At 42.5% G+C, this 26,498-nt stretch overlaps 2 protein-coding genes across 6 annotated transcripts in view; both read left to right on the forward strand.

Moving 5' to 3' along the window:
• The window catches only part of LOC110532445 (FERM domain-containing protein 4B), a 28,663-nt gene extending 8,955 nt beyond the window's left edge, over positions 1-19,708 (forward strand). Inside the window, exons 1-23 of one of the 5 annotated variants that reach the window (XM_090184891.1) lie at positions 2,217-2,288; positions 4,991-5,056; positions 5,199-5,293; positions 7,089-7,184; positions 7,386-7,470; positions 7,762-7,818; positions 7,912-7,934; positions 9,007-9,090; positions 9,293-9,358; positions 9,813-9,870; positions 10,016-10,102; positions 11,805-11,881; positions 11,980-12,118; positions 12,294-12,435; positions 12,605-12,738; positions 13,014-13,130; positions 14,191-14,419; positions 14,530-14,586; positions 14,689-14,959; positions 15,641-16,410; positions 16,649-16,787; positions 17,779-17,903; positions 18,953-19,708. In XM_090184891.1, coding sequence (XP_090041017.1) covers positions 2,220-2,288; positions 4,991-5,056; positions 5,199-5,293; positions 7,089-7,184; positions 7,386-7,470; positions 7,762-7,818; positions 7,912-7,934; positions 9,007-9,090; positions 9,293-9,358; positions 9,813-9,870; positions 10,016-10,102; positions 11,805-11,881; positions 11,980-12,118; positions 12,294-12,435; positions 12,605-12,738; positions 13,014-13,130; positions 14,191-14,419; positions 14,530-14,586; positions 14,689-14,959; positions 15,641-16,410; positions 16,649-16,787; positions 17,779-17,881 — 2,964 coding nt within the window. In that variant the 5' untranslated portion in view covers positions 2,217-2,219 and the 3' untranslated portion in view covers positions 17,882-17,903; positions 18,953-19,708. Of the gene's footprint in view, positions 1-2,216; positions 2,289-4,990; positions 5,057-5,198; positions 5,294-7,088; positions 7,185-7,385; positions 7,471-7,761; positions 7,819-7,911; positions 7,935-9,006; positions 9,091-9,292; positions 9,359-9,812; positions 9,871-10,015; positions 10,103-10,773; positions 11,006-11,804; positions 11,882-11,979; positions 12,119-12,293; positions 12,436-12,604; positions 12,739-13,013; positions 13,131-14,190; positions 14,420-14,529; positions 14,587-14,688; positions 14,960-15,640; positions 16,411-16,648; positions 16,788-17,778; positions 17,904-18,952 lie in introns of those variants that run through there. The other 4 variants (XM_021616352.3, XM_021616353.3, XM_090184889.1 and 1 more) reach the window with 4 other exon arrangements.
• A 521-nt stretch (positions 19,709-20,229) lies between these two features.
• LOC110532447 (leiomodin-3) lies at positions 20,230-25,593 on the forward strand. The gene is given in 3 exon segments (XM_021616357.3): positions 20,230-20,637; positions 20,640-20,746; positions 21,126-25,593. Coding segments are annotated over 3 exon segments (2,094 nt in total). The 5' UTR covers positions 20,230-20,330; the 3' UTR covers positions 22,806-25,593.
• Positions 25,594-26,498: the final 905 nt, after the last annotated feature.

Below are 26,498 nucleotides of genomic sequence, written 5' to 3' on the forward strand. Positions count from 1 at the left end.
GGATTGTTTTTGACCGGAAGACACACCTCTTCCGGTCAAAAACAATCCATACCTTTTTTGGGGGGTTGCTTGACCATTTTTATTTAGACCTTTCTTGGAAGTACATGCTGGGTGTGACGGCAGTAAATGAGGATAGTTGCAGGCAGGGCAGGCATATTTGGTGTGTAAAGAACTTATTTTAACATTATAACGCTTGCAGAGCTGTCTAATGGGAAGATGAATGGAAGCTTTCTGGGCAGAGAGGAGATCTCGTCATATTCATCGTCACTTTTGCTCAGATACTGGTTCATGCAACAATATGCCTGAATACTTAGCCTGTCATTAAACCTCATCATCATTGTCACGTAGTCTATAATCATTACAAACTGCCATGTGAAAGTGCCATTGTTGATAACGTTATGTGAAGCAAGACATTTATGATGACATATATGCAAGTCAAGCATTATAAGAGGGTAATGTTTAGACCCACTTAACACAGTTGATATTAGTGCAGAGGGCCAGCGCCAATCCGTAACAGGCCATCCATGACAAGCTCTCCATATCACCCAGGCCCCTAGGCCCTATTCCTTATAGTCCCATGCCCATTGCCTGTGGCCCACTTCTCAGACAGCAGTCAGGCTCCAAAAACACACAGAAAGCCTTTACACTTCTTTCATCATGTCCCGCTACATCTCTGCCACGTGGGATTAATTGCATGTCTGAAGGCAAGTGGTGTTTTCTTGAGAGCTGTTGAATGTAATGCGTTTGGTTGACTAAGCAGTGTCAGTGGTCTTGGATAAACACAACACTGGAAAACTGGAATCAGTATTCCAGTCAATAAATCAATATCATTATCATCTCATGCATTAGCATAAATGGACTTTATATGGTTATACGTGCAAATATTATTGCTACAGTATGTACAGGCTGAATCTCAACGGGACTTGATATGAGGATGGGTTGGCTATAAACATCCTTAAAGAAAAGTGAAATAGAATTTAGAAGTGACATAGAAGTTAGCGTTTAGCTCCTAGATCTGTGCATCTGGAAAAGCTTGTGGAAAGCTCTGTCCAGAGTGATAAAAATAGATCATGTTGAGAGGATTTGACATTTCCCACTGACCAAATGTTAAATGTGGGAAAACCAATCACAAAACGCTCATTCAATTAAATTGGCTGATACTCTAAGTACACATTGGAAATGAATCCTCACATGTTCATGCACATGAGGGCCTTAAGTAAGAAACATTTTCTTGACATTTTTTGCCCCACATAGAATACTCACTGTAGTGACAAATCACCATGACCCATCTAATTCTGAAAATGTAATAGCTACAACTGTCCGGCTCCTGGCAGCTGGTTCTGCAATCTGCACACATTAAAGCATGATGGCATTGTCATCACAAATACACTAGACATCCTGCTGCTATAATACTGGCATAACAATGTCAGTGCATTGTGACAAATACTGTAGGTCTCTGTGAGAGACATGCAGTCATGCAAAATTAATTGGATCCATTGAATGTGCATATTTAACATTATATCATATTTTTTTAATTGATCACATTGTCAGTGTTACAGGGCCTTTAAATCAGACCCCTTAATTGAATGATTGTTAATTAACATAATTAACAGAGGGTGATTTGTTAATTATGACTTCCCTATCCGAACTGCTTCAACTCCCAGCCTTTCGTCCAAAGCCAAATAGAGACATTCAATCTCCATCTCTACCATCTCAATTTAAATTAGTTGGTTTAGCTTTTTAGGCTCTTTGAGATTATTTTATGTAATGAAAAGTGCTATACAAAATGTATTATTAGATTTGTCTGAGACAGAGGCGGTATTACTGTCTGGTATCCAACACCTCGGTTTCCTCATGCTCTATGTTTCCTAGAGCATAAATGATTTGGCTACAATAGGAGTCACCTGCACCACGTCTCCTGGCTGACCCATTTTCCCTCAGGCTTAGCAGAAGCAGTGCTCTGAAAGAAAAGTCTGTAGTCTAGCATCTGACCCAGACGTGCCTTAGCTCAATGGGTTAGCAGCACATATCAATGATATTGTTACGCAAACCAACCCAGCCAGACTTGGGTTTGGTAGGTATCAGGCGTTGCAGAGCAGGGACAGCCAAGCCAAAGCCCGGCTGGGTGTTAGCTAGCGTGCAGTATGGACAAGCTGTTGGTCAGAGGTGCTCGCTTTGTGCTGGTTGTCAGTGTGTGGATCTTGAGGAAGAAGGGCTACATGCTAGGGATGATGAGCTCTGGACAGGGATGTGTTCAGACGTGTGTCCTCCCAGGGGAACTCTACCAGGTACAGCAGCACTTTATAGATCAGTAGGACTTCATCTGTCATTTACAGTATAGGGCTGTTAGAGGACAGGGCTGGTGGAGGTGTGTGTCTTTGCCTGCTTTAGTGTTACCTGTAACTACTATATGTGATATTGAGAATGTTTTGTGAGCCATTGCAGGTTGTATATTTTATATTTTAGCACTTCATGCCATAATTTGGTGGACACAGATTAGAGTCAGGTGTGGTGTTGATTGTTTTTGGAGTATGTGTATGTATTTTACGTTTTTAAGTGCTACAAAAGGCTTTTGGGGGAAGAGTAGGGTAAGGTGAGCCAAAGGGGTAAGTTGAGCCACCCTTATTTCTATGAAACCATACAAAAAATGTATAATTTACTCAATATTTAGGTAGATGTCATCATTTCATGTAGTCTGTGAAGGAAGAAATCACATGAAAAAAGTGGTAGAAAGTTAGGTCCAAAAAATAGATTTTCGCCAAGTCAAATTAATTTATTGTGTTAGAGGGATCATGATGCTTGTATCTAAACCAAAGTAGATCATTTTAAAATGGCTGTACCTAGCATGAAAGTGCATCCTTGTAGCTGTGTGGACTAATATAGTCAAAACGTTTTGGGATAAATTGGGACAATAGCCATGGGGTAAGTTAAGCCAACGGTTGAGCCCATGGCAAGTTGAGCAAATTGAAGTGTTTTCTTCACAGGCGTAATGCAAGGCATTTTTCAATTGGATATGAGGCAACAACAGGGCCTGGCCTATGTAAAAAAAAGTACAGAGTGTTTGATAGTTGTTAAGCCTATGTTAAAAGATGCTTCAAAGGATTAAAAGACAAAAAAAGTGATGATTTAGTGATTTAGTTTAATTGTGTTTTGGAAATAAAGATAGACATGTTTTTTAAAAGGTAGTGCTAATATTTAATTCAGTACTGAAATCTGCTTAAGGATCCGCCCCTTTTTTTCAATTTTCACCTAAAATGACATACCCAAATCTAACTGCCTATAGATCAGGACCTGAAGCAAGGATATGGTATTCTTGATATCATTTGAAAGGAAACACTTTGACGTTTCTGGAAATGTTAAATTAATGTAGGAGAATATAACACATTAGATCTAGTAAAAGATAATACAAACATATTTTTTGTACCATCATCTTTGAAATGCAACCGAAAGGCCATAATGTATTATTTCAGCCCAGGCGCAATTTAGATTTTGACCACTAGATAGCAGCAGTGTATGTGCAACGTTTTAGACTGATCCAATGAACCATTGTATTTCTGTTCAACATTTTATATCAAGACTGCCCAAATGTGCCTAATTGGTTTATTAATACATTTTCAAGTTCATAACTGTGCACTCTCCTCAAACAATAGCATGGTATTATTTCACTGTAATAGCTACTGTAAATTGGATAGTGAAGTTAGATTAACAAAAATTCAAGCTTTCTGCCAATATCAAATATGTCTATGTCCTTGGAAATGTTATTGTTAATTACAACCTCATGCTAATCACATTAGCCTAGGTTAGCTCAACCGTTCCGCAGGGGAGCCACCAATCCTGTAGAGGTTTTAACTTACCCTGACCTGCGGCTCAACTTACCCAATACCCGGTGTAATTTGTGCCAAGAGACCACTTTTTTTTAGATAAGCTATGTTTTCAAAACTGAAATGTACATGAATTCTGATTAGTTTTAGGGATACACAACATATTGAAATACATGTACATATCTTTGTTGGAAGGAATACTATGTTTCCCTTGACGGAGTGATGCTGAATGTAAAAAACCTCAACTTACCCCACTCTCCCCTACAGAATTACTTAAAAACCTTCAGAACAACAAATCCTCTTTGGGTTACTTTAGTGCTAAATCCATGAGACAATGGAGTCCTTGTAATTAAAAACAACATCAGTTATTATTTCCTGAACGTGATTAAGCTCTCTATCCTGTGCATTGACTTTGTTAAAAAGTGGTGAGTCCTGAGTCCTGAGTGGTGCAGCAGTCTAAGGCCTTGCACCGCAGTGCGTGCGGCGTCACTACAGACCCGTGTTCGATCCCAGGCAGTGTCGCAGCTGGCCGCGACTGGGAGACCCATGAAGCGGGGCGTACAATTGGCCCAGCGCTGTCCGGGTTAGGGGAGGGTTTGGCTGGCCGGGATGTCCTTGTCCCATCACACTCTAGAGACTCCTTGTGGCGGGCAGGGTGCACGCACGCTGACTTCAGTTGTGGCCAATTCCTTTGTAGATGCACTGTGGCCAATTCCTTTGTAGCTGCACTGTGGCCAATTCCTTTGTAGCTGCACTGTGGCCAATTCCTTTGTAGCCGCACATTGGTGCGGCTGGCTTCTGGGTTAAGTGAACAGTGTGTCAAGAAACAGTGCAGCTAGGCAGGGTCATGTTTCGGAGGACGCATGGCTCTCAACCTTCGCCTCTCCCGAGTCCGTACGGGAGTTGCAGCGATGGGACAAGACTGTAACTACCAATTGGATATCATGAAATTGGGGAGAAAAGGGGTAAATATAAGGTTTTACAAAAAGAAAGAAAGCCTTGGCTGATGTTTGATTTTGGTCAATTTGTATTGATTGAGACAAGATTTCTACACAACTGAAATGTCCTACAATTGTCATCAATTGCATTTGCATCTAAGCAGGGTTGGTGTTGATTGACAGTATGAACAAATCCAATACTCAGCATTTACTTCCTGTACTCCATTGTAGATGACGGAGGGGAGACTCTGCCAGGTTCATCTCCTTGACGGCAGGAAACTTGATCTGCTGGTTCAGGTACAATATCTTAAATAATTTTATGAGATTATTGTAACAGTACTTTAGTTTCCTATGAATTTCAAATCATTTGGACCAAAAATGATAATGCCCTCAAATAGATAGGCCTAATGCCCTCTTCAAACAATCTCCTATTCCACAGCCCAAGCTGTTGTCCCGTGAACTGCTAGATCTGGTGTCCTCCCATTTTAACCTCAAAGAGAAGGAATACTTCGGCCTAACATTTGTTGATGACAGGTAAGACACTGCTTATTTTGTAAGTATATGGGTGTTAGAGCATACAGTGTGTGTGTGTGTGTGTGTGTGTGTGTGTGTGTGTGTGTGTGTGTGTGTGTGTGTGTGTGTGTGTGTGTGTGTGTGTGTGTGTGCGCGTGCGCGTGCGTGTGTGTGTGTGTGTGTGTGTTTGTGCCAGTGTGTGTGAGTGCTTGCGATTTAAGATTAGGGAGGACAATTAAACATTTTATGAGCATATTTCTATTACAGCATATTGGATGACTGTCATTCATATTCCATTCACAATGTAACATTGATAGGTTTAGGCTACTACATGATACCGTATTTTTCCCTATACCCATCATGAGGTTGCTACAAACTAGCCTATGAATGAAAGTTTATAACGTAGGTGCACAGGTCGAGAGACAAATTTGAGTAATCAAGGTGACAGACAGTGACACACCAAATACCGTCATCTAGCTGATCTAGAGTGTAATCATTAGTCCAACTATCACGGCTCAGGAAAAGACCCAGATGCAGAGTGTTCGAATAACGGACGTTTATTATTTAAACAGGGGGAAGGCAAAGGACAGGTTAAGGGCAGGCAGGGGTCGGTAGTCCAGGCAGAGTCCAAAAGGTACAGAGCGGCAGGCAGACTCGGTAAGGGCAGGCAGAATGATAAAAAAAATGGAAAACTAGAAAACGGGCTCAAGGAAACAGGAGTAAGAAAAACACCCTGGTAGGCTTGACAAGACAAGACGAACTGGCAACAGACAAACAGAGAACACAGGTATAAATGCACAGGGGATAATGGGGAAGATGGGCGTCACCTGGAGGGGGGTGGAGACAAGCACAAATTCAGGTAGGTTTATCCCCGTTTCGTTCTGTGTGCTTTCTTTTAAGAAAAGTTTTTTGATGGAATGAATCGGTGGAATGAATACACCCCTGATCACTAGAGCTAGAGCATTAGTTAACTCATTACGATCACACAGTACTGTGTACAGCAAGCAGTTTAGCAGTTACACCGGCGGGCCCCGGTGGCAATAAATTAATAAAACCGAAAGCTTACCTTGACCTTGAGTTCTATTGTTGGATAGCCTTAGCTAGCTAACAAAAATAAATGGCATTCCTCTCTGTTTGAGCCTGGTGTTTGAGTAGGCTAAATTAGCTAGCTAAGTAAGTGAAAGTAAAAGTTTAAAAAAATACAATGAAATCTCTCTCTCTCTCTCTGGTGCTTCTCCTTAATTTTTAAAGAAATAAATTAGTTAAAAACTGTTCAACTATTGTCTTTCTCTCTCTTTGAGTCAACTACTCACCACATTTTAGCATTGCAGTGCTAGCTAGCTGTAGATTATGCTTTCATTACTAGATTAATTCTCTGAATCTTTGATTGGGTGGAAAACACGTCAGTTTATGCTGCAAGAGCTCTGATAGGTTGGAGGACGACCTCCGGAAGTCGTCATAATTATTGTGCAAGTCTGTGGAAGGGGGTGAGAACCATGAGCCTCGTAGGTTTTGTATTGAAGTCAATGCACACAGAAAATAGCTGTCCCCCGGCTACACCATGATGCTACCCCAGAGAGTGCTGTTGAGGCTACTGTAACCTTCATTAAAAACAGTGTGTTTTAATCACACGTTAATATATTGCCGAGAATATATTTAGTATATGTTTTATCTATTTACATTTTTTGGGAAATTCACTGAGTAGGATGGTCCTCCCTTTCCTCCCATTAGGATCCTCCACTGATAAATGTCTGCTTGTATGCTTCTTACCAGTGCTGTTTGTTTACTTAACACTTTTCTTCATTGTCTCTTGTAGTGGCCAGTGTAAATACTTGCAGTTGGACCGAAGAGTTCTAGAACATGACTTTTCTAAGAGGGCTACTGGGCCTATTGCCCTCAACTTCCTGGTCAGGTAGTTATTGCACCAGGTCCATATCTGTACCACATATATCCTGTTATTGGTTTAAGATGATAATGACGGCAGTAGTTTTATTACATTAGGGAATATCTAGTAGTGGGTGATGAGATGTCTTACTGATTATGCATGGAATATGTACATTATAATTAAATTCAACAAATAGTCTTTGAAACGTCTTTGTACGTATCCCTGCAGGTTTTACATCGAGAGTATAACACTGCTGAAAGACAACACAACGGTGGAATTATTCTTCCTAAATGCAAAAGTTGCCGTCTACAATGTAAGCTACTTATCTTATTCTGTTGTGTGTTGAGATAAATGGTGATTCACCGTCTCATTGTCCCTCTTTATAAACCACCAAACCTCAGTCTGACTGTGGCCGTGAGACACTGTTTTGTTGGAATGAGATGAGACAGTCAGAAAGAGTAGATTGCTGTTTAGTTGAAAATAATTATATTTTGATGAATATGTGTTAGTCATAGGAACAGAGCTGAGATACAGACATCTGCAAAGTGTCTCAGCAGCCCATAAGTACATTAACACATTTATGATGATGCTTTATTTCTTACAGGGGGATATAGAGGTGGAAAGTGAGAATGTATTCAAATTAGCAGCAAACGCCTTGCAGGTTAGTTTCTTATTTTCTTGGGATTTGTACTGTATATTAATTGGCCACTCTAAAGCATACATCTTCTGACATGCTGTTTTTATATCAATTCAGGAAGCAAAGGGGAATTACTCAAGGTAAGGACATACATTCTAATGAGTATCAAACACAACAGCTACCTAAGCAACAAGACAACATCACACATTTAGCAAAGACTTTAAATATTGGAGCTGGTTTTCCAGACAAAACAGTAAAATCAATGACAGCGAAGGCAGTTATAAGAGGGAAGGCAGAGATGTTGTGTATTGTGAGGCCTGCCACGATGTGTTGAAATCTCACACAGGCCTTCGAATGAGTATCATACCACTGACAGCTCGGCCAAGACTACTACAGTCTGCAGGGCTGCATTCTAACATCAAAGCTCTACCACTTTTAATAAAGCGTCTATTGCAGGAGCAGCATCCTCTTTACTGTCAGGGAGCATTCAGTTGGAACCATACTGTAGACAGAGACTTATGGAACACTGTGGATCTTTGTCTGTATTCACACCTGTCTCATTCCAAATTAAAATAAATTACAGGGGTTAGATGGCCAGAGAATGGAGCTTCAGTTAGTTCATTATGAAGAACCTTCCTCTGCATGTGGCCATGCACCTGGAACATGTCTGCCAATGAGGTTTCTGCACCAGTGGGTCAGGTCAGACAGTCTGATTAAATAGGGGTGATATCCTTTAGCAGCTCATTCCAAGTTGTTTGTACTTTAGAAGACCTTATTGCACTGGTTTCTCTACATCATTTCTGTATGGTAATTTGCTAACTGTTATGTACAGAATATTATTTAAAGGCCTGGTGCAGGCAAAAACGTGATTATCCTGTGTTTTATATACATTTCCACACTATGATATTTTGGTGGGATGGAGTTTTGGCCTACCTGGTGAAATCACCAGGTGATACATTAGAAAGCAGGTTTTCAGTGTTCCCCTCCCCACTGACCACTCCCAGGCAGTCCTAGTAAAAGTCTTGCTTGAGAAATGTTCTTTGCTAAGATGCTATTTTTGTTTATTTTGGAGAGAAAAAAGTATGAAAACAATCACAGTAAGGTACTTAACTGTTACACAGATACTATTTGATATTGAGATAAAAATGGCTGCATTGGGCCTACAGTATATTGTATTTCACTATCCACATTCTGTTTTATCATTATTATCAGTGATGAAACCACCAGAATGGATCTGAAGAAGCTCCCAACTCTTCCCAACAAGGTGCTAAAGGAGCACCCATCACTTACATACTGGTAAAATAACCTTGAATATGATGTGCATCCTTAGTAACTTTTTAGTTTACAAAACTGCTAAATAAAAATTGTTGCAAAAGAAATGTTGTAGCAGACAATGATTTAGGATGTATGATGCATTCCTGAGAGGGAGGAGGGATTCAGCCCATAACTTCGAAGTTGAAGGTGTCATCATCATGCATTTTTACAATGTTTATTATAGTGAGGATCGAGTGATAGAGCACTACAAACAGCTGAAAGGAGTCTCCCGCGGACATGCCATAGTGCAGTGAGTATTGGAAAAACAATGATCCCTCATTCCCCTCACACACTCCTGTTTACCACAAGTCATAAGATTGAAAACATCAGGCCCTGGCTATCTCTCAGTCCTCTCTCTTTTTCTCTTTCTATCTCTTACTCCCTTTCTTGCTCTCTGTTTTCTCTCTCAAATACTCACTCGTTACTCTCTTCTCTCTCTTTACCCTCTCTTTTTTCTTCTCCCCCTTTCTCTCTCTCTCTCTCTCTCTCTCACACTCTCCTTTCTCGTAGCCAAGGTCTGATAGAAATCAATAACCCAGTTCAGTTACTGTCTGGCCAGTGAATCATTGTGATTCACTGTAGGCACCTTTAACATATCATGCTCTCATTGTCCTGTACCATCTATAATATCCCTGGAAACCACCTTTTGGAAGTTAAAGAGTGATTCTGGGATGTTACTGTAAAATAAAATTATTTTATTTCAGGTATTTGACTCTAGTGGAATCCTTACCCACGTATGGTGTTCATTATTATGAAGTAAAGGTAATAATACAGTATATTGCATTATGCACACAACAACAGCTGTGCATTGCACTTATACATCCTAATAAATACAATTATAAATCAGATTTCTGTAAGGGAATGGATGTATGCAGTTCAGTCATGAAACTATGCTTTTGCCTTACAGGACAAGCAAGGTATCCCATGGTGGCTTGGGATCAGCTACAAAGGAATTGGCCAATATGATTTGCAGGACAAATTGAAACCAAGGAAGGTACAGTTATTTGTTTGTTCCCATTTGTGTTCTTCTTACACTATGGAGGAGTACAGGATTAGTTTTGCATGAGATATTTTATTGTCAGCATACAGCGGTTGTTTTGCAGTATAGTCTTTACAGGTATATAGGAGATTCATTTAGCAGATAAGATGTCGGCCTGCTACTGTAGCATTATACCTGACAGCGCTAGGAGCTTCAGCAGGCTGTTTGAGGAAAGATGAAAATGACAGTGATAAAGATACCTCCAGCACGTAGCACTATCATGATTCACTAACCTCTCACACACATTCATCACCTATTCATCTGATCGGGGTTAGGCCCTCAATACAGCTGAAGAAGGCCAGACTTGAATATATAGTTTATAACAACTCTGTGATCAATCCCTTTAGGTAAACATTACTTTGGAGGCCTGTATTTATAATATTTATGCCTATCACTTATAACAGAGGTATGCCTGCTCAACTTCTACCAGATCAGTTAATACATGTAGATATATCCATCATTCTGAGAGTCCTACATAAAGTGTCAAGTGTGTAACCCGCTCTTCTGGTTCAGTGGATGTTTTATAGCTTGCTGTTCTCCTGGACAAACACCAAGCTTTGTGGTCTGCCTCTACATGATCACGGTGTTAAGTTAATGATCTATGTGCGTATCAGTTTGAACACGGAGAGAGAAGGAGATATGGTTGGGCAGACATTTAGTGTTGAGAGGAGGGAGGATGGTGTGTATGTGATGTCAAAGACAGGAAGGCAGGGTACTGGGCGTTACTCTTCAGAGTGCTGAGAGTACCTAAGGAGACTTGTTGGAAGCAGAGAGAAGGAGTTGTTTGTGTTGTTTGACCTTGACAAAAAGGATTAGAGACAGCATTACTATAGAAACAGGATTACTGGACCTCTACTGGTAAGAGATAAAGCAACAGTTTTACATATTTTATATTGACAATAACATTTTGTTAAATGAAAAACAACTACATATATGATGATATCATGCTTTTTTATGATGTGATTTTTGATGGTAGCACAATCTGGGTTATTGTTTTTTTCTGTCCCTGATATTATGTAATAGGTACAATAGGGTTGGTAAATGTTACAGATAGGCTACAGAACTAGCTATAATAGGAGAGAGAGGGGTGGATTACAAAATCCAACCATTCGTTTGGGTCTGTAACAAGGCTGTAAATGCCTGCCTCGTGTGGCGAACCTAGACATGGTGATGAGTCATGCACCTCTGTGGATTCTTCATATCTTACTGTAAACAGTCAGCACCTGGAGGGGTTACTGAGCAATGTGATGAGCCATGGAAGCTGTTACACATTGCTATTTGTCTTTGTGGTATGCCCCTTTGTAGCAAAATGCTATTTACTCTGGACTAGCACCTGCATAATGATATAATGCTATCATAGACCTGTTGAAGTTATAGTTGTGATTTAACTTACTTGATTAAAGGTTGCGGTTTGCTAGTTATTACATCATGGGATTGACTATGTGGGCATGTGTTATGACATAGCCAGGTCAGTATAAGGTCATTGTAATATATCTGTTGTGATTCATCATTACAGATGCTTATTATTTAATCATATACTTTATATGAGTTTATATAAAGGTGTCATATGCAGGATTTGAGAGTTAAAGTTCAAGTAAATGTTTCACCAATCATTAATCAGTTGTTTCTCTGTGTCTCTCTGTGTTTACCTCCATAGCTGTATCAGTGGAAGCAACTGGAGAACTTGTATTTTCGGGAGAAGAAATTTGCTGTTGAGGTGAATGACCCTCACAGGTGAGGGCAAGTCAAACTATAAATATGTATCACAACTACATTTCCTAGACAGCTAAAGAAGCTCTTCTTCCTGAGCCTAATGTATTTCCTCTAAACAGGCGGGCAGTGACCAAGCGTACATTCGGCCAGACCGGTTTGGTCATCCACACATGGTACGCCAGCCATTCACTGATCAAAACCATCTGGGTCATGGCCATCAGTCAGCACCAGTTTTACTTGGACAGGAAGCAAAGCAAGGTACCATGTCATATTATCTATTTTCAGTCCTGACCTAATCAGTGTACCTGTGTTCTGTACCTTCATGCGTCCCTAAATTATTACATGTATTCATGTCGGATTAAATGCTGATATTTACATGTAGACAGTGTAGGTTTGTAGTATGTATTCACCCCATAAATCCCTAATCCAACAGGGTAAAATAACTGCAGCGAAAAGTTTGGGTGATATTGCCGTCGATCTAACAGAGCATGGAGGAGGAACCAAGATAACCAGACTAGGAGATAACCTAAAGCACAACCTCATTATGGCTAGCACTGGTAGCCTGGCGTCAACAGGTAGGTCAGCATTCTGGTAGCTATATTTAGCTAAGTGTTTTAAAATACCTGTATAAAGGGCTAGGAAAAAATATACCCTTATTTGTATGCACTGTGTCAGAAAAGTACAACCAAAACTAACACATAGGCCTGCGGTACATTTATAGTGTAAAAAATGTCACCACTACAGGGTCTGCCGATTCAGCGGTGGACGAAGAGCAGAGAAAGGAGAAGATCTCTGAGCTAAAGAAGAAGGAACAAGAGATCCAAGACGTCTTGACCCAGAAAACAAAGGAGCTGAAGAAAATCTGCTTGCTGGAGGCGGTGAAAGGCCCATTTTTCTCTTGGACAATTACTTACATTGATTTCTGGAGGTGCTAGGCTGATACACTTCAGCAATTCATTTCAGTCAGGGTCAGTCAGTGAAACATCAGTCAAGCTACTGTACAAATTGCTTTAGTTTGGGCAATTGAGACTATTGGAGTGAAACACTGTGTAACTGTACGAGCCAGTGTGCCACAGAGAGTGTCTGTTTTGTGTTTTCTCACATTGTTTTCTGTAAAGCTAACTGACCTGGATATTTTGTTGTGTGTTTCCAGGAGCTCACGGGCAAACTGCCAAAAGAGTATCCCTTGTTTGCAGGCGAGAGACCTCCTCATGTCAGACGACGCGTTGGAACGACCTTCAAACTGGATGACCTCTTCCCATACAACGAGGTCTGTATTGAAACTGCACTGTTCAGTATATGACATATATTTTGCAAACTGATCTAGGAACCTAGAACCAAATCTCACGTTCATGTGTAGCACATGGGGATGTTTAAGCCGTGCGTACTGGCGGTAGAGAAGTCAGGCGCAGGAGAGCAAAGACTGTGTTACAACGGCGCAGTTTAATGATAAAAATCACTGTGACCAAACAATATATATACAATGGGACAAAACCCCCAGACATAACGTGCACAAGCACTCACAATGAACAATTCTGGACAAGAACATGGGGGGGAAACAGAGGGTTAAATACACAACATGTAATTATGTAATTGGAACCAGGTGTGGGGAGACAAGACAAAACAAATGGAAAATGAAAGGTAGATCGCCGACCGTCGAACACCGCCTGAATAAGGAGAGGGACCGACTTCGGTGGAAGTCATGACAGTGTGAATGTGATGTGTGAAATTTACTCCTCAGCCTGAAGTGCCGTCATTTGCGCTGCCTAATTATTAACTTTTCGGTGGTGCCAAACTGGTAATACGCTTCAGGAGGGCGGTCATGCGTGCTAGCAAGGCAGAGGTCCTGTGTTCCAGCCTTTGTGTGAGCCCAATCAGGAAGCGGTACCTGCTAAGCAAGCAGTGTGACGTCCGTTGTACATGTTGGCCTTGTTAAGTTTGTAACAAGACTAATATTTTTGCAGAATATGACATAACATGAATTCCATGAAATCCTCAGGGATTTGAACTTGGGGTTTTAGGATATTACTGTAAGCAGAGAAACACATATACTGTACACTGAAGAAAAAAAAAATGTTGTGTCATGAATGGAATGTGACGAAGTTAGGATCATGTCCTGTCCTGTTTCGTATGGATCACGTGTTGATGAGTTGCCTGATGCTTTTCCCAATACAGGCACATACTGTAAAATATTATGTTGTTGATATGACTACATTCTACTGTAATTTACAATTGGATATTGCATTTAAAGTGCTCAGTGGATATTGAAATGGATCTGCCATTCTCTGATGTAATAATGTCTATAATAATGTCTGTACTCTGATCTTTAGGACCCTTATCTGAGGAACCTGGAGAGCATGTTTGCTCTGCAGCAGAAGATCGTAGAAGCAGCTAAGAAGCTGGCCTCAGAGGCAGAGCTCTGTAAGACTGTGAAGAGGAAGAGGAGGAGGAACTGTCAGGACGCCATGAGGAAACTGCAGCAGGTTGAAGACGAGATGAACCAGTACAGAATCAAGAAAGGCAAGAAGCCTACCCAAAGAGCCTCTATGATTATCACAGGTACTGGGGATAAAGATCGACAAACACATGCACTCACATTCCACAATATGACTTTATACATTTGTACTTTAATCTGTAGCCTATAATATACTTTCCTTCTTCTTCCCCAGATGAATTTATCCGTTTAGAGACCAGCTCCCTGTCAGATAGTCAGATTCTGGATGACGGTGAGTGGGACACAGAGTTCAGTCATACAGTAGCTACCTGACCTTTGTTGCACAGCTGCTTTACCAATCCCATCTGATCATGAGTTTTGTATTTTGGTCCAGATGACTCTGATGGTGCTCAGAGGCCCCGGTCACGGTCTGTCCAGTGCTCCCCTCAGCTCAGCCCCACGCACTCCCTAGATCACCACAACAACAAGAGTCTCAACAGGTTAGCGTTTGACGGCCAGGATGCTTCACACCACTACCACCCCAGAGAGGTGTCATCCGCACACAGCAGCCCCTACAAAACCTTACCCAGACCTTCACGGGACGCACGCAGCATGCCCTCCACACCCGTTATGACCCGCAACGCCTACAGCAGCAGCCAGCTCAGGTGAGACCCTCCACCACCCCTCAGACCATGCCTAGCCAAACTCTTACCCTCTCACCCCGACCCTGAACATTTATCCTATACTCTCCTACCTTACCTGCATCCCACCGTTTAACAGAAAACAATTGTTTATTTTATTTTACCGTTATTTTACCAGGTAAGTTAACTGAGAACACATTCTCATTTACAGCAACGACCTGGGGAATAGTTACAGGGGGATGAATGAGCTAATTGTAAGCTGGGGATGATTAGGTGACCGTGATGGTATGCGGGACAGCTTGGGAATTTAGCCAGGACACCGGGGTTAACACCCCTACTCTTACGATAAGTGCCATGGGATCTTTAATGACCTCAGAGAGTCAGGACACCCGTTTAACATCCCATCCGAAAGACAGCACCCTACACAGAGCAGTGTCCCCAATCACTGCCCTGGGGCATTGGAATATATATTTTTTAGACCAGAGGAAAGAGTGCGTCCTACTGGCCCTCCAATACCACTTCCAGCAGCATCTGGTCTCCTATCCAGGGACCAACCAGGACCAACCCTGCTTAGCTTCAGAAGCAAGCCAGCAGTGGGATGCAGGGTGGAATGCAGGATGCAGAAAACAATTGTAATTTAGTGTGCTGTACATCTGGATTTCTTAACCATACTATTTGCTTATTTTGTGTGTGTGACTTTTGCAGGTCGGATGGGAACTCTCAGTCCTTCAGGCACCGCAGTGGGAGTCTGGAGTCACAGCAACGGCTATTAAAGGATACTGACTCAGAGAAGCCAGTGTTTACCCAGTCCCCTGCCCGCAGGAACAACAGCACAGAAGCCCTGGAGGACTGCTCCTCCTACACCAGCCAGTCCAGCTTGGACTACGCAGGCAACCCCCACTACTGCACCCTGGACTCTCGGACCCGCAACCATCAGCTGCACAGGAGGGTGGAGGTCTACGGTAATACAGGCAGTATGCCCAATTTGGTCCAGAACCATATCGGCTTTAGTGATACTTACGAGCCCCAGGCACACTACGCGCCAACTGCTTACTACGTGGCAGGCTACCCCTGTCCAGACATGGAGCCCTACTCCAACGGTGCTTACGTCTATGAGAACGAGATGGAGGGCCACTACAATGTCAACCCCTCCTACCAAGTCCACAATTACGGACACGAGCGATACAGGACCTACAGTAGTGATCGGGCGGACAGCCTTGCTCAGAACCCCTACGCTACCATGAGATTGCCCCGGACCAGACATGGGCCCCGCAATGAGCCCTTACAGAAGAACATGCAGAAGGCCATGGTGGCTGAGCACCTGAGAGGCTGGTACCACCGCAGCGGGGGCCACATAGAGGCAGATAGAGGTCTGGCTGGGTATGACTACGATAACGGCTCTCAGCTCAGCCTTGGATACCAGACCATGCCAGCCCCCTTCAGCCACTCCAGCCGAACCACCTCCTACTCCTCAGGTAGTAGTTGATCCTGCTTCTCATCATACAGGTCACCTCAGAAACCATACTCTGTCTGTTCACCCTCGGTAACACAGAGGGACATGTTTTTATTTTTTATTAATACAATTCATACATTCCTAACATACTGTATGAAAATATTATTCTGTATTAATTGTTAGGATTAGGGTGTCATTCACTGAGACTCACCTTTATTTTTCTGTCTCTTTAGTGCAACTAAAAAGTGTTATCTTTCTAGTTTCCTCATCCACCAGCACAAGAAACTGGCGCAGCCAGCTAACTGTGGGTCTAACAGACAATGATAACATGGCAGAGTCACCACAGCACCATCACCCAGGAGCCCATGGCACCTACAACCGGAGCCCCACCCATATCAGGTGAGTACCTACTACAACCCCACACCTACATGTAGTCATCTATATATCCCACATGATTTTAGAGGAAATAGTAGCATTCATTGTGTGACCTAAACTAAGGGAAATAAAATGTTTCAATCAAGACCAGTCTTATGAGGGTTATTTAGCCAGCAGCATACCATCTTGCAGCCACTGCTGGCTTAAATATAAAGCTAAGCAGGGTTGGTCCCTGGATAGGAGACCAGATGCTGCTGGAAGTGGTGTTAGAGGGCCAGTAGGAGGCACTCTTTCCCCTGGTCAAAATAAACATCTCAATTCCCAAGGGCAGTGATTGGAGACATTGCCCTGTGTAGGGGTTGGATGTTAAACAGGTGTCCTGACTCTCTGTGGTCACTAAATATCTCATGGCATCTATCATAAGAGTAGGAGTGTCTTGGATAAATTCCCAATCTGGTCCTCATACCATCATGGCCACCTAATCATCCCCAGTTTCCAATTGACTCATTCATCTCCCCTGTAACTATGCCCAAGATTGAAGCTGTAAATGAGAATGTGTTCTCAGTCAACTTACCAGGTAAAAACATGCTCATATTTTTCTCCTCCCTATGCACAATGACAGGTATTCTTGTGGATGTCATCTCTGTTGACGCTCTGTGTTTGCCTGTAATGACATTGAACCTCAGGACCATCCTAGCGTTCGTTGTCACCACTTACCGCTATCCTTCCACCTGCTCTTAATATTCCTGCATCCTCTCCTCTTCTCCACCTTCATCCTGTTCCTCATGATTGGACAGGTCATTTTGGCTGTCAGATACACTTTAAAATGTTATCCTTATCTATGAACAGTCTTTGACATCAGTGTGTTTGGCCTGTTGGTGTGAAACTAAACCCCAATAACGAAGCAGTCTCTAATGAGTGTGGGTGTGTTCTTTGTGAACTGGTGATCTTTTCACTTTCTTCCTTTCTTTCTCTCCTTTCACGATCTGTCCATCCTCAATCCTCATGTACATAGATTTCCCCCAGAATGCAATGTGTTGAAGAGGTCTGATACGATGCCGGTAGATTCAGTAAAGATGTTTGGTGCTGTGGCCAATAGCGCTGAGGAAGACCATTAGGCAGTCATTCAAACACAGAAGGGTGAGATGCAAATAGGCTGTGGTAGTGCTAATCCATTTCCATCAGTGCCACTGTTTTCAGTTTCCATCTGCGTCTCATCATTTGCCAGATTGATCAATATAGCGTAGCTCATTTAGTGCTGTGAAAATCAAGGTGAAATCAATATGTAGACCATCCATTAAATGTACAGCCAGAGCAGTGGTAACACATTCTGCCAAGGCCCAATCCAGATACTTCTAGCTCATGGATGACCATGCCTTACCCGCTCGATCAAAGATTTTGCCAAATTATCTTGGTCTATTAGCAGGCTCACAAATTCAGTATGGCTGCATCCCACTGGGAAAAACGGATTGAATCAACGTTCTTTCCATGTCATTTCAACAAAATAATGAAATGTGACGATGTTGAATCATCATGGAAAATTGATTGGACTTTCAAAATGTCATCAATGTAAGGGAATTTAGCATTTTTAACCCAACTTTTAACCTAAATCCAATGACATGATGAAATGGTTTGTTGATTTCACATTGAATTCACATTAGTGGACAACTCAACCATTTAAATCAAAACTAGACGTTGAGCTAACGACGTCTGTGCCCAGTGAAATGTGAAGCAAATGGTACATTACATCCTGTAGCTAGAAACCCCACTTTCACATTGTCTACCTTCACATGCACAGTTTACACACCACATCCTGCGCATACTGTACCTCATAGCACCAGTAGTAGAATGTACCTACTTTCGCTTGCCTCTCATTAGTGTAAATTGTGATCCATATTAAGTGGAAAGTTCTAATTTCACATGTTACATTCCTTATATTATTGCATGGCATGCTTGACAAGACAGTAGGTCATTTGCTTTTGTTAAACATCCTTCTTTCTAATAACATATTTCTTCATGATGTTTATCCCTGGTTTGTTCTGTTCCATTTCCATGCCTGTACAGTAGATTATCATCTCAGCTGTTGCAGCATGCAGGGGGTTTCATGCAGTAATATGCTATCCTAAAGTATGAGAGTATTTTATATTGACCTTGACTCAAATGTGTCTGTTTTCATCTCTTTATTACAGGAGAATATTCATGGATGGAAATTACATGAGCATCTACTGAAGGTAAGAGGACTGGAATGAAATCTGTCACAATGACCCTGACACTGGAAGCACAGACCTCTGGATGGATGCCAACTAACCAATCTGTATACATACTATGAAGCTTGAGAATGACTCTCCCATGTGCCTTGGATTGGATGGAGATCGATATTATTCAGGAAGACATGGATGTGGTGATGGCACAAAAGTTTTGCTGATCTGGAAAAGCAGCTTCATCATTGTGAATTTCGAACCCTGGGATATCTTTGACCCAAATATATTGAACCAATTGTATTATGACATTATACATATTGTAAATCAACTTTAATATCTTTGTAAAACATTTTAGGTATACATTTTGGAGTTATTATTCACAAAATGTGATAACAAAATAATATACTAACCCTTCTTTAGTCCCAGGTTGTCAGTCCATGGACTGACACTCTCTCCTCTCCCAAGTATGAATCTGAATGTACATGTTTATAGATTATTATTATTTGTGAATGTGTTATTGTGATGTAAATTGCTTTCATGTGGAGAACATAAACTTTTGATAAGTAGGTTTTTTGTATGATGTAAAAAAATATGTCTTTGAACTGGATAACCCTCAAATAATGTTCCTTTATTTGTTTCTCTACATATTTCTACATTGTCCATGTATTGTTTGTCTTCTCCTACTCTGAGTGAATATCTCCCATTTGGATTTGGGACATTAATAAAAAACAGTGTGAGACTTTATTTGTAGTGTGACTTCTTTAGCCCTGTGTGTGATAAACAAGACTTTCTCAATTGCATGCTACAGGGTGTCATACTGATAACAGGACACTCCTATTGAGTATAGCAACCCCCTACATATCAGATATTCTCATTTATATAAGCTGTTCATTGTTGTGCATCACTTTAGGGAGATATTATTACATTTTTCAGGGAACTCTGGGGGATTGGGCGGAGCCCTCTACGCAGTGGACCCTAGGATTCCTCCCCAGGCTTGTAAAAAAACAATCCACCTGTTACTGTCTATCTCCCCCTCTTGTTGTCTCACAATCAACTGCCATGCTGCAAGATCATGAAGTTTGTTGAGCTGACTCAAGCTGCTGAAAAAGGAATATGTTAGTATGTCTCCCCTGACCCTCTTGCACCAAACATATTTCCATGTGATCCTATGTGTTAATTTTAGACTTTGTCTGAGGCGTGAGCAGGCCATTTACCAGCTAGAGACAGAGCCAGTAGCACTGTCCACTCAGCTCTAGAACTGTTCAGTCATTGTGGATATGCTTTTTACCCTTTAGGTTGATTGACAAACAGTTTATTTTGTCAAACGACTTCTAGATGGATATGTCCAACCAAAGAGACCTGGGACATGGAGGACATAAATGAGGAAGACATTGATGAAGATGATATCCTGGCTAGCTTGTCTCCTGAGGAGCTTCAAGAACTCCAGAAAGAGATGGATGTTTTAGCTCCAGACGAGAGAGTGCCGCTTGGTCAGAGACAGAAGGACCAGAAGAAAGAAAAGCCATCCGCAGACTCTGATGATGAAGACATCGATGAAAATGACATCCTGGCAAACTTGTCTCCTGAGGAGCTGAAAGAGCTCCAGAAAGAGATGGACGTTATAGCCCCAGATGAGAGGGTACCTGTGGGTCAGAGGCAGAAAAGCCAGACAGAGAAGGTTCGTTTGACCACAGGGGCCTGGTGGATTATCTGTACTGGGAGAAGGAGTCCAAACGCATGCTGGAGGAGGAGAGGATCCCCGTCACTCTCCTGCCCAATAAGGTAAGGGACTACATAACCAATGGTCAATATACCGTAGATATAGCCTTCAAATAGGGTGGCTTGTAGCCTAGCGGTTAGAGCATTGGGCCAGAAATCAAAAGATTGCTGGTTTGAATATCTGAGTCGACAAGGTGAAGAATCTGTTGATGTGCCCTTGAGCAAGGCACTTAACCCTAATTTGCTTCAGGGGTGTCGTACTACTATGGCTGACCCTGTAAAACAATACATTTCACTGCACCTATCTGGTGAAACATCTTAATATATCATACTGTATACCACTTTAATTATTATAACATTATAAACAAACATAATTAACTGACTGACTGTATGTTCTACAAGGCTAAGTTTATTAAATGATTGTACTACTTGTCTTCATCAGAAAACCATGGAAGAGGATGCTGAAAATAAAGAAAATGCCGAACACATGGAAATTGTGTATGAGGTGCAAGAAGAAGTCATTGAGGTGGAAGCTACAGATGGTGTTGAAGGAGAGGAAATTGTAGTGGAGGAAGAGGATGAGGATAAAAAGGACATAAACTATGAAAGGGTCATAGGAAAACATGAACATCCAGTGAATAAACATTTAAATGAGTCATTGGATGACAACAGCACAAACCCTGTATACACTACCAGTCCCTTGCAGCCCCCTCCAGAGTTCACCAACAAGAAAGAGACTGAGAGCAGAGAGCAAAAAAAGAGCACATCACAAATATCTGAGAAAGTAGAAATGAACACCACAGAGACTCCTGAAGTAACATAGACGACTCCAGAGGAGAAGAGGGCCTGTTTTGTCCCGGAGAAAGGGGCGAGAGTAATAAACAAGCTAAATATTCCATCGCTGGCCCTTGGCGGGGGCCTTGGTGACCTTGATGGGGCCAAGAAGACATCAAGACCCTCAGGGAATGAGACAAACCTGGACACCACCCTGGATAAGATCTGCAACAACAACCCCACTATCACAGATGTAAACCTGAACAACATAGAAAACATTCCCAAAGAAATGCTTATAGAATACGTCAATGCCTTGAAGAAGAACAAACACGTAAAAACCTTTAGCATAGCCAACACCGATGCAGACGAAAACATTGCCTTCACCCTGGCCAACATGCTGAGAGAGAACCGTTGCATCACCACACTGAACATAGAGTCTAACTTCATAACAGGGAAGGGCATCATCGCCATTATCCGCTGCCTACAGTTCAAAGAGACGCTCACTGAGCTCCGCTTCCACAACCAGAGACACATGCTGGGCCACCACGCGGAGATGGAGGTGTCGCGCCTGCTCAAGGCCAACAATACCCTCCTGAAGATGGGCTACCACTTTGAGCAGGCAGGGCCTAGGATGGTGGTGACTAACCTACTGACCAGGAACCTGGACCGCCAGAGACAACAGAGGAACGAGGAGCAGAGCAAGCAGCAGAAGCAGGAGCAGAAGGAGGTGTTTGAGATGTATGAACGGGCTCTGAACCTGCCCTCAGGGCTATTGGCGTTGCTTGGCTACGTCCCTCACGAAATCGCGGCCCTCATGCCGCAGCTGCCCAAGGGTCCACAGGGTCCCATGGAACCCAAACCAGAGCCCTCCTCCCGAGTCAAGCAGTCCAACACTTCTCCACAGTATCAACACAAGCAGATTTACCACGCTCCACAGCGCAACCCCATTCCACAACAACTCCCCAGCATGGACTCGTCTGGTAACCCTCTAAGAAACATCCAGCTGAAGAGGACCCCCAAAAAGCGTGACCCTTTTCTGGATGTGGACCCAAGGGACGACAGGAGAGCAGAGAGGCTGGACGTCCAGCTCAGGAAGACAACAGGAAAACAGAGGTGTACCGGCATTGATGAGATGGTAGAACTGAAGGCCACTCTGAAAGATGTGATGAAGACATTAAAGCCTGTTCCTCGAAGGCGGCAGGTAGGGGTGTCCTTGTCTCATCGCGCAGCAGCGACTCCTGTGGCGGGCCGGGCGCAGTGCGCGCTAACCAAGGTGGCCAGGTACACGGTGTGTTTCCTCCGACACATTGGTGCGGCTGGCTTCCGGGTTGGATGCGTGCTGTGTTAAGAAGCAGTGCGGCTTGGTTGGGTTGTGTATCGGAGGACGCATGACTTTCAACCTTCATCTCTCCCGAGCCCGTACGGGAGTTGTAGCGATGAGACAAGATAGTAGCTACTACAACAATTAGATACCATGAAATTGGGGAGAAAAAGGGGTAAAAAAAAAAATGTAAAGAGCAATGTGGCCTATCTCAAAGCCATGAGTTCAACTGATGATTCTCAAATTAGATTAGCACTAACAGACATATTGTTAGCAAACTTGATCTGACCAGCCTTCACAGTTTTTAGTCAGATGTCAGAAGTTGTCTGATTATTGCTTAAAACATTTTTTTGTAATATAAACTCAGCAAAAAAAAGAAACTTCCCTTTTTCAGGACCCTGTCTTTCAAAGATAATTTATAAAAATCCGAATAACATTATTATTGTAAAGGGTTTAAACACTGTTTCTCATGCTTTAATGAATTAATGAGCATGCACCTGTGGAACGGTCATTAAGACAGACAGTAGACAGACAGCTTACAGACAGTAGGCAGTTAAGGTCACAGTTATGAAAACTTAGGACTAAAGAGGCCTTTCTACTGGCTCTGAAAAACACAAAAAGAAAGATGCCCAGGGTCCCTGCTCATCTGCGTGAACGTGCCTTGGGCATGCTGCAAGGAGGCATGAGGACTGCAGATGTTCCCCAGGGCAATAATTTGCAATGTCCGTACTGTGAGACGCCTAAGACAGTGCTACAGGGAGACAGGACGGACAGCTGATCGTCCTCTCAGTGGCAGATCATGTGTAACAACACCTGCACAGGACCGGTACATCCGACACCTGCACAGGACCGGTACATCCGAACATCACACCTGCGGGACAGGTACAGGATGGCAACAACAACTGCCGGTGTTACACCAGGAACGCACAATCCCTCCATCAGTGCTCAGATTGTCCGCAGTAGGCTGAGAGAGGCTGGACTGAGGGCTTGTAGGCCTGTTGTAAGGCAGGTCCTCACCAGACATCACCGGCAACAACGTCGCCTATAGGCACAAACCCACCGTCGCTGGACCAGACAGGACGGGCAAAAAGTGCTCTTCACTGACGAGTCGTGGTTTTGTCTCACCAGGGGTGATGGTCGGATTCGCGTTTATCGTCGAAGGAATGAGCGTTACACCAAGGCCTGTACTCTGGAGTGAGATCGATTTTGAGGTGGAGGGTCCGTCATGGTCTGGGGCGGTGTGTCATCATCGGACTGAGCTTGTTTTCATTGCAGGCAATCTCAACGCTGTGCTTTACAGGGAAGACATCCTCCTCCCTGTGGTACCCTTCCTGCAGGCTCATCCTGACATGACCCTCCAGCATGACAATGGCACCAGCCATACTGCTCGTTCTGTGAGTGATTTCCTGCAAGACAGGAATGTCAGAGTTCTGCCATGGCCAGCGAAGAGCCCGGATCTCAATCCCATTGAGCACGTCTGGGACCTGTTGGATCGGAGGGTGAGGGCTAGGGCCATTCCCTCTAGAAATGTCTGGGATCTTGCAGGTGCCTTGTTGGAAGAGTGGGGTAACATCTCACAGCAAGAATTGGCAAATCTGGTGCAGTCCATGAGGAAGAGATGCACTGCAGTACTTAATGCAGCTGGTGGCCACACCAGACACTGACTGTCGCTTTTGATTTTGACACCCCCTTTGTTCAGGGACACATTATTCCATTTCTGTCCGTCACATGTCTGTGGAACTTGTTCAGTTTATGTCTCAGCTGTTGAATCTTATGTTCATACAAATATTTACACATGTTAAGTTTGCTGAAACTAAACACAGTTGACAGTGAGAGGATGTTTATTCTTTTGCTGAGTTTATGTATTGTGGAACACTCTTGAACTGGAGAAACTTAGTCCAATCAAGCTTGTTAGCTTTAACCCATGTTAGACACACACTAGCAAATATGTACACCAGAGTTATAGTGTGAAATTCAAATTAGGTGATATATCTGTTTATCCTCCACTACCAATCAAAGCTTTCTCACAGCTGTTTCTTTGCGTAATGTATTACTCATACAGGTGCCGCTCCCCAAAGAATTGGAATCAAGAGAAACCAGTCTCTTCAATCTCTGAGGAATTTACAACACCAGGCTGTGTTTGTTCAACATGATGTGTTTAATGTCTTCCACTTGTAACAATTGTCTGCCACAGTTCTCATGGTCAGGCAGAACAAGTTTTGTTCTTTGAGGTTTGGAAGAACTTTTATGGTATTTGGATATGAGTCTACAGCTGGAAAATGCACCATAGAATGTGCATCATAAGTAGACTCAATGAAGAATGTCTAAGAAAAAAATAGTTATATTTGTTTGTGTATAATTCCATGACTTTGTACAGCCCCAAAACCATAATACATCCTCTACTGATGACTTGGATCTTTCATATATGGGATTTTAAAACCACTATGGTGTCTAGCTGCCAACTTTTCAATATAGATATAGCTGAACACCATATACAGAATATACAGTATTTGCAGAGACTGCATTCACGGTAAACGCTGCATATGTCAGCTCAATAGTAAATTAGCTTAACATTTTGATTGCGCAATCTGTAACACTTTAGCAATACAGATTGAATCAAGCCCTACATTTCAATGAGCTATAATGTGGATCTTCCATGATACTTTGGCGATACGGATTGAATCCAGCCCTTAGTCTTTTACTGTGTAAAACACTGTGGATCAGTCTGGAAGTATAATGTGGTATAACTGTATAACTGTGGATCAGATCTGGAATAAAAACTGTATTGACATAAAAAATCAGTGTACATACAAAATGTTTCAGATATCAATCTTTCCTTCATTAACATACATTTGTATGACCTTACAGTTGCGTCATTCCCTATTTCTTCGAAGTTGAAATTGAAAATAACTCTCCACACCTTGTTATTGGATTTTCAACATTTCAGAACCCATTTTATTTTTGTAAAATATTTTTTATTTTAATTCAAAAAATAAAGACAAATGGCATGGACACAATTATTGGCACCCCGGAGCTAGTACTTGGTTGCACCACCTTTGGCCAAGATAACTGCCAACAAATGCTTCTTGTAGCCATCAATTAGCTTGCTGCACCTTTCTACTGGCAATTTGTCCCACTCTTCAGCAGCAAACTGTTCTAATTCTTCAATGTTAGACGGGTTCCCTCCACCAACTGCTGTTTTCAGATCCAGTCTCTTCGCTGGCCACCCCAGAACAGTCCAGTGTTTCTTCTTAAACCACTCCAGGGTGCTTTTGATGTGTGTTTTGGGTCGTTGTTTTTCTGGAAGACCCACAACCTTCAACAGAAACACAGTTTTTGGACACTGGGTTGAACATTGGACTACAAAACACCTTGATAGCCTGGTGATTTCATGATGTCTTGCACACATTCAAGGCCCCCAGTACCAGAGGCAGCAAAGCAACCCCACAGCAGGACAACAACCCCAAACACACGTCAAAAAGCACGCAGGAATGATTCAATAAGAGATGCTGGACTGTTCTGGAGTGGCCAGCTAAGAGTACAGATCTGAATCCCATCCGAAACGCATAGCGAGATCTGAAAGCAACAGTTGGGGGAGGGCATGAGGGCATCCCTGAAACACAAATATTTACACACGTTAAGTTTGCTGAAAATAAACACAGTTGACAGTGAGAGGACGTTTCTTTTTTTGCTGAGGTTATGTATAAAACACAGGAAATC

The sequence above is a fragment of the Oncorhynchus mykiss genome, chromosome 9, assembly GCF_057628025.1.
Source record: "Oncorhynchus mykiss isolate SJ-2025 chromosome 9, ASM5762802v1, whole genome shotgun sequence".
In the NCBI taxonomy this organism is placed as follows: Eukaryota; Metazoa; Chordata; class Actinopteri; order Salmoniformes; family Salmonidae; genus Oncorhynchus; species Oncorhynchus mykiss.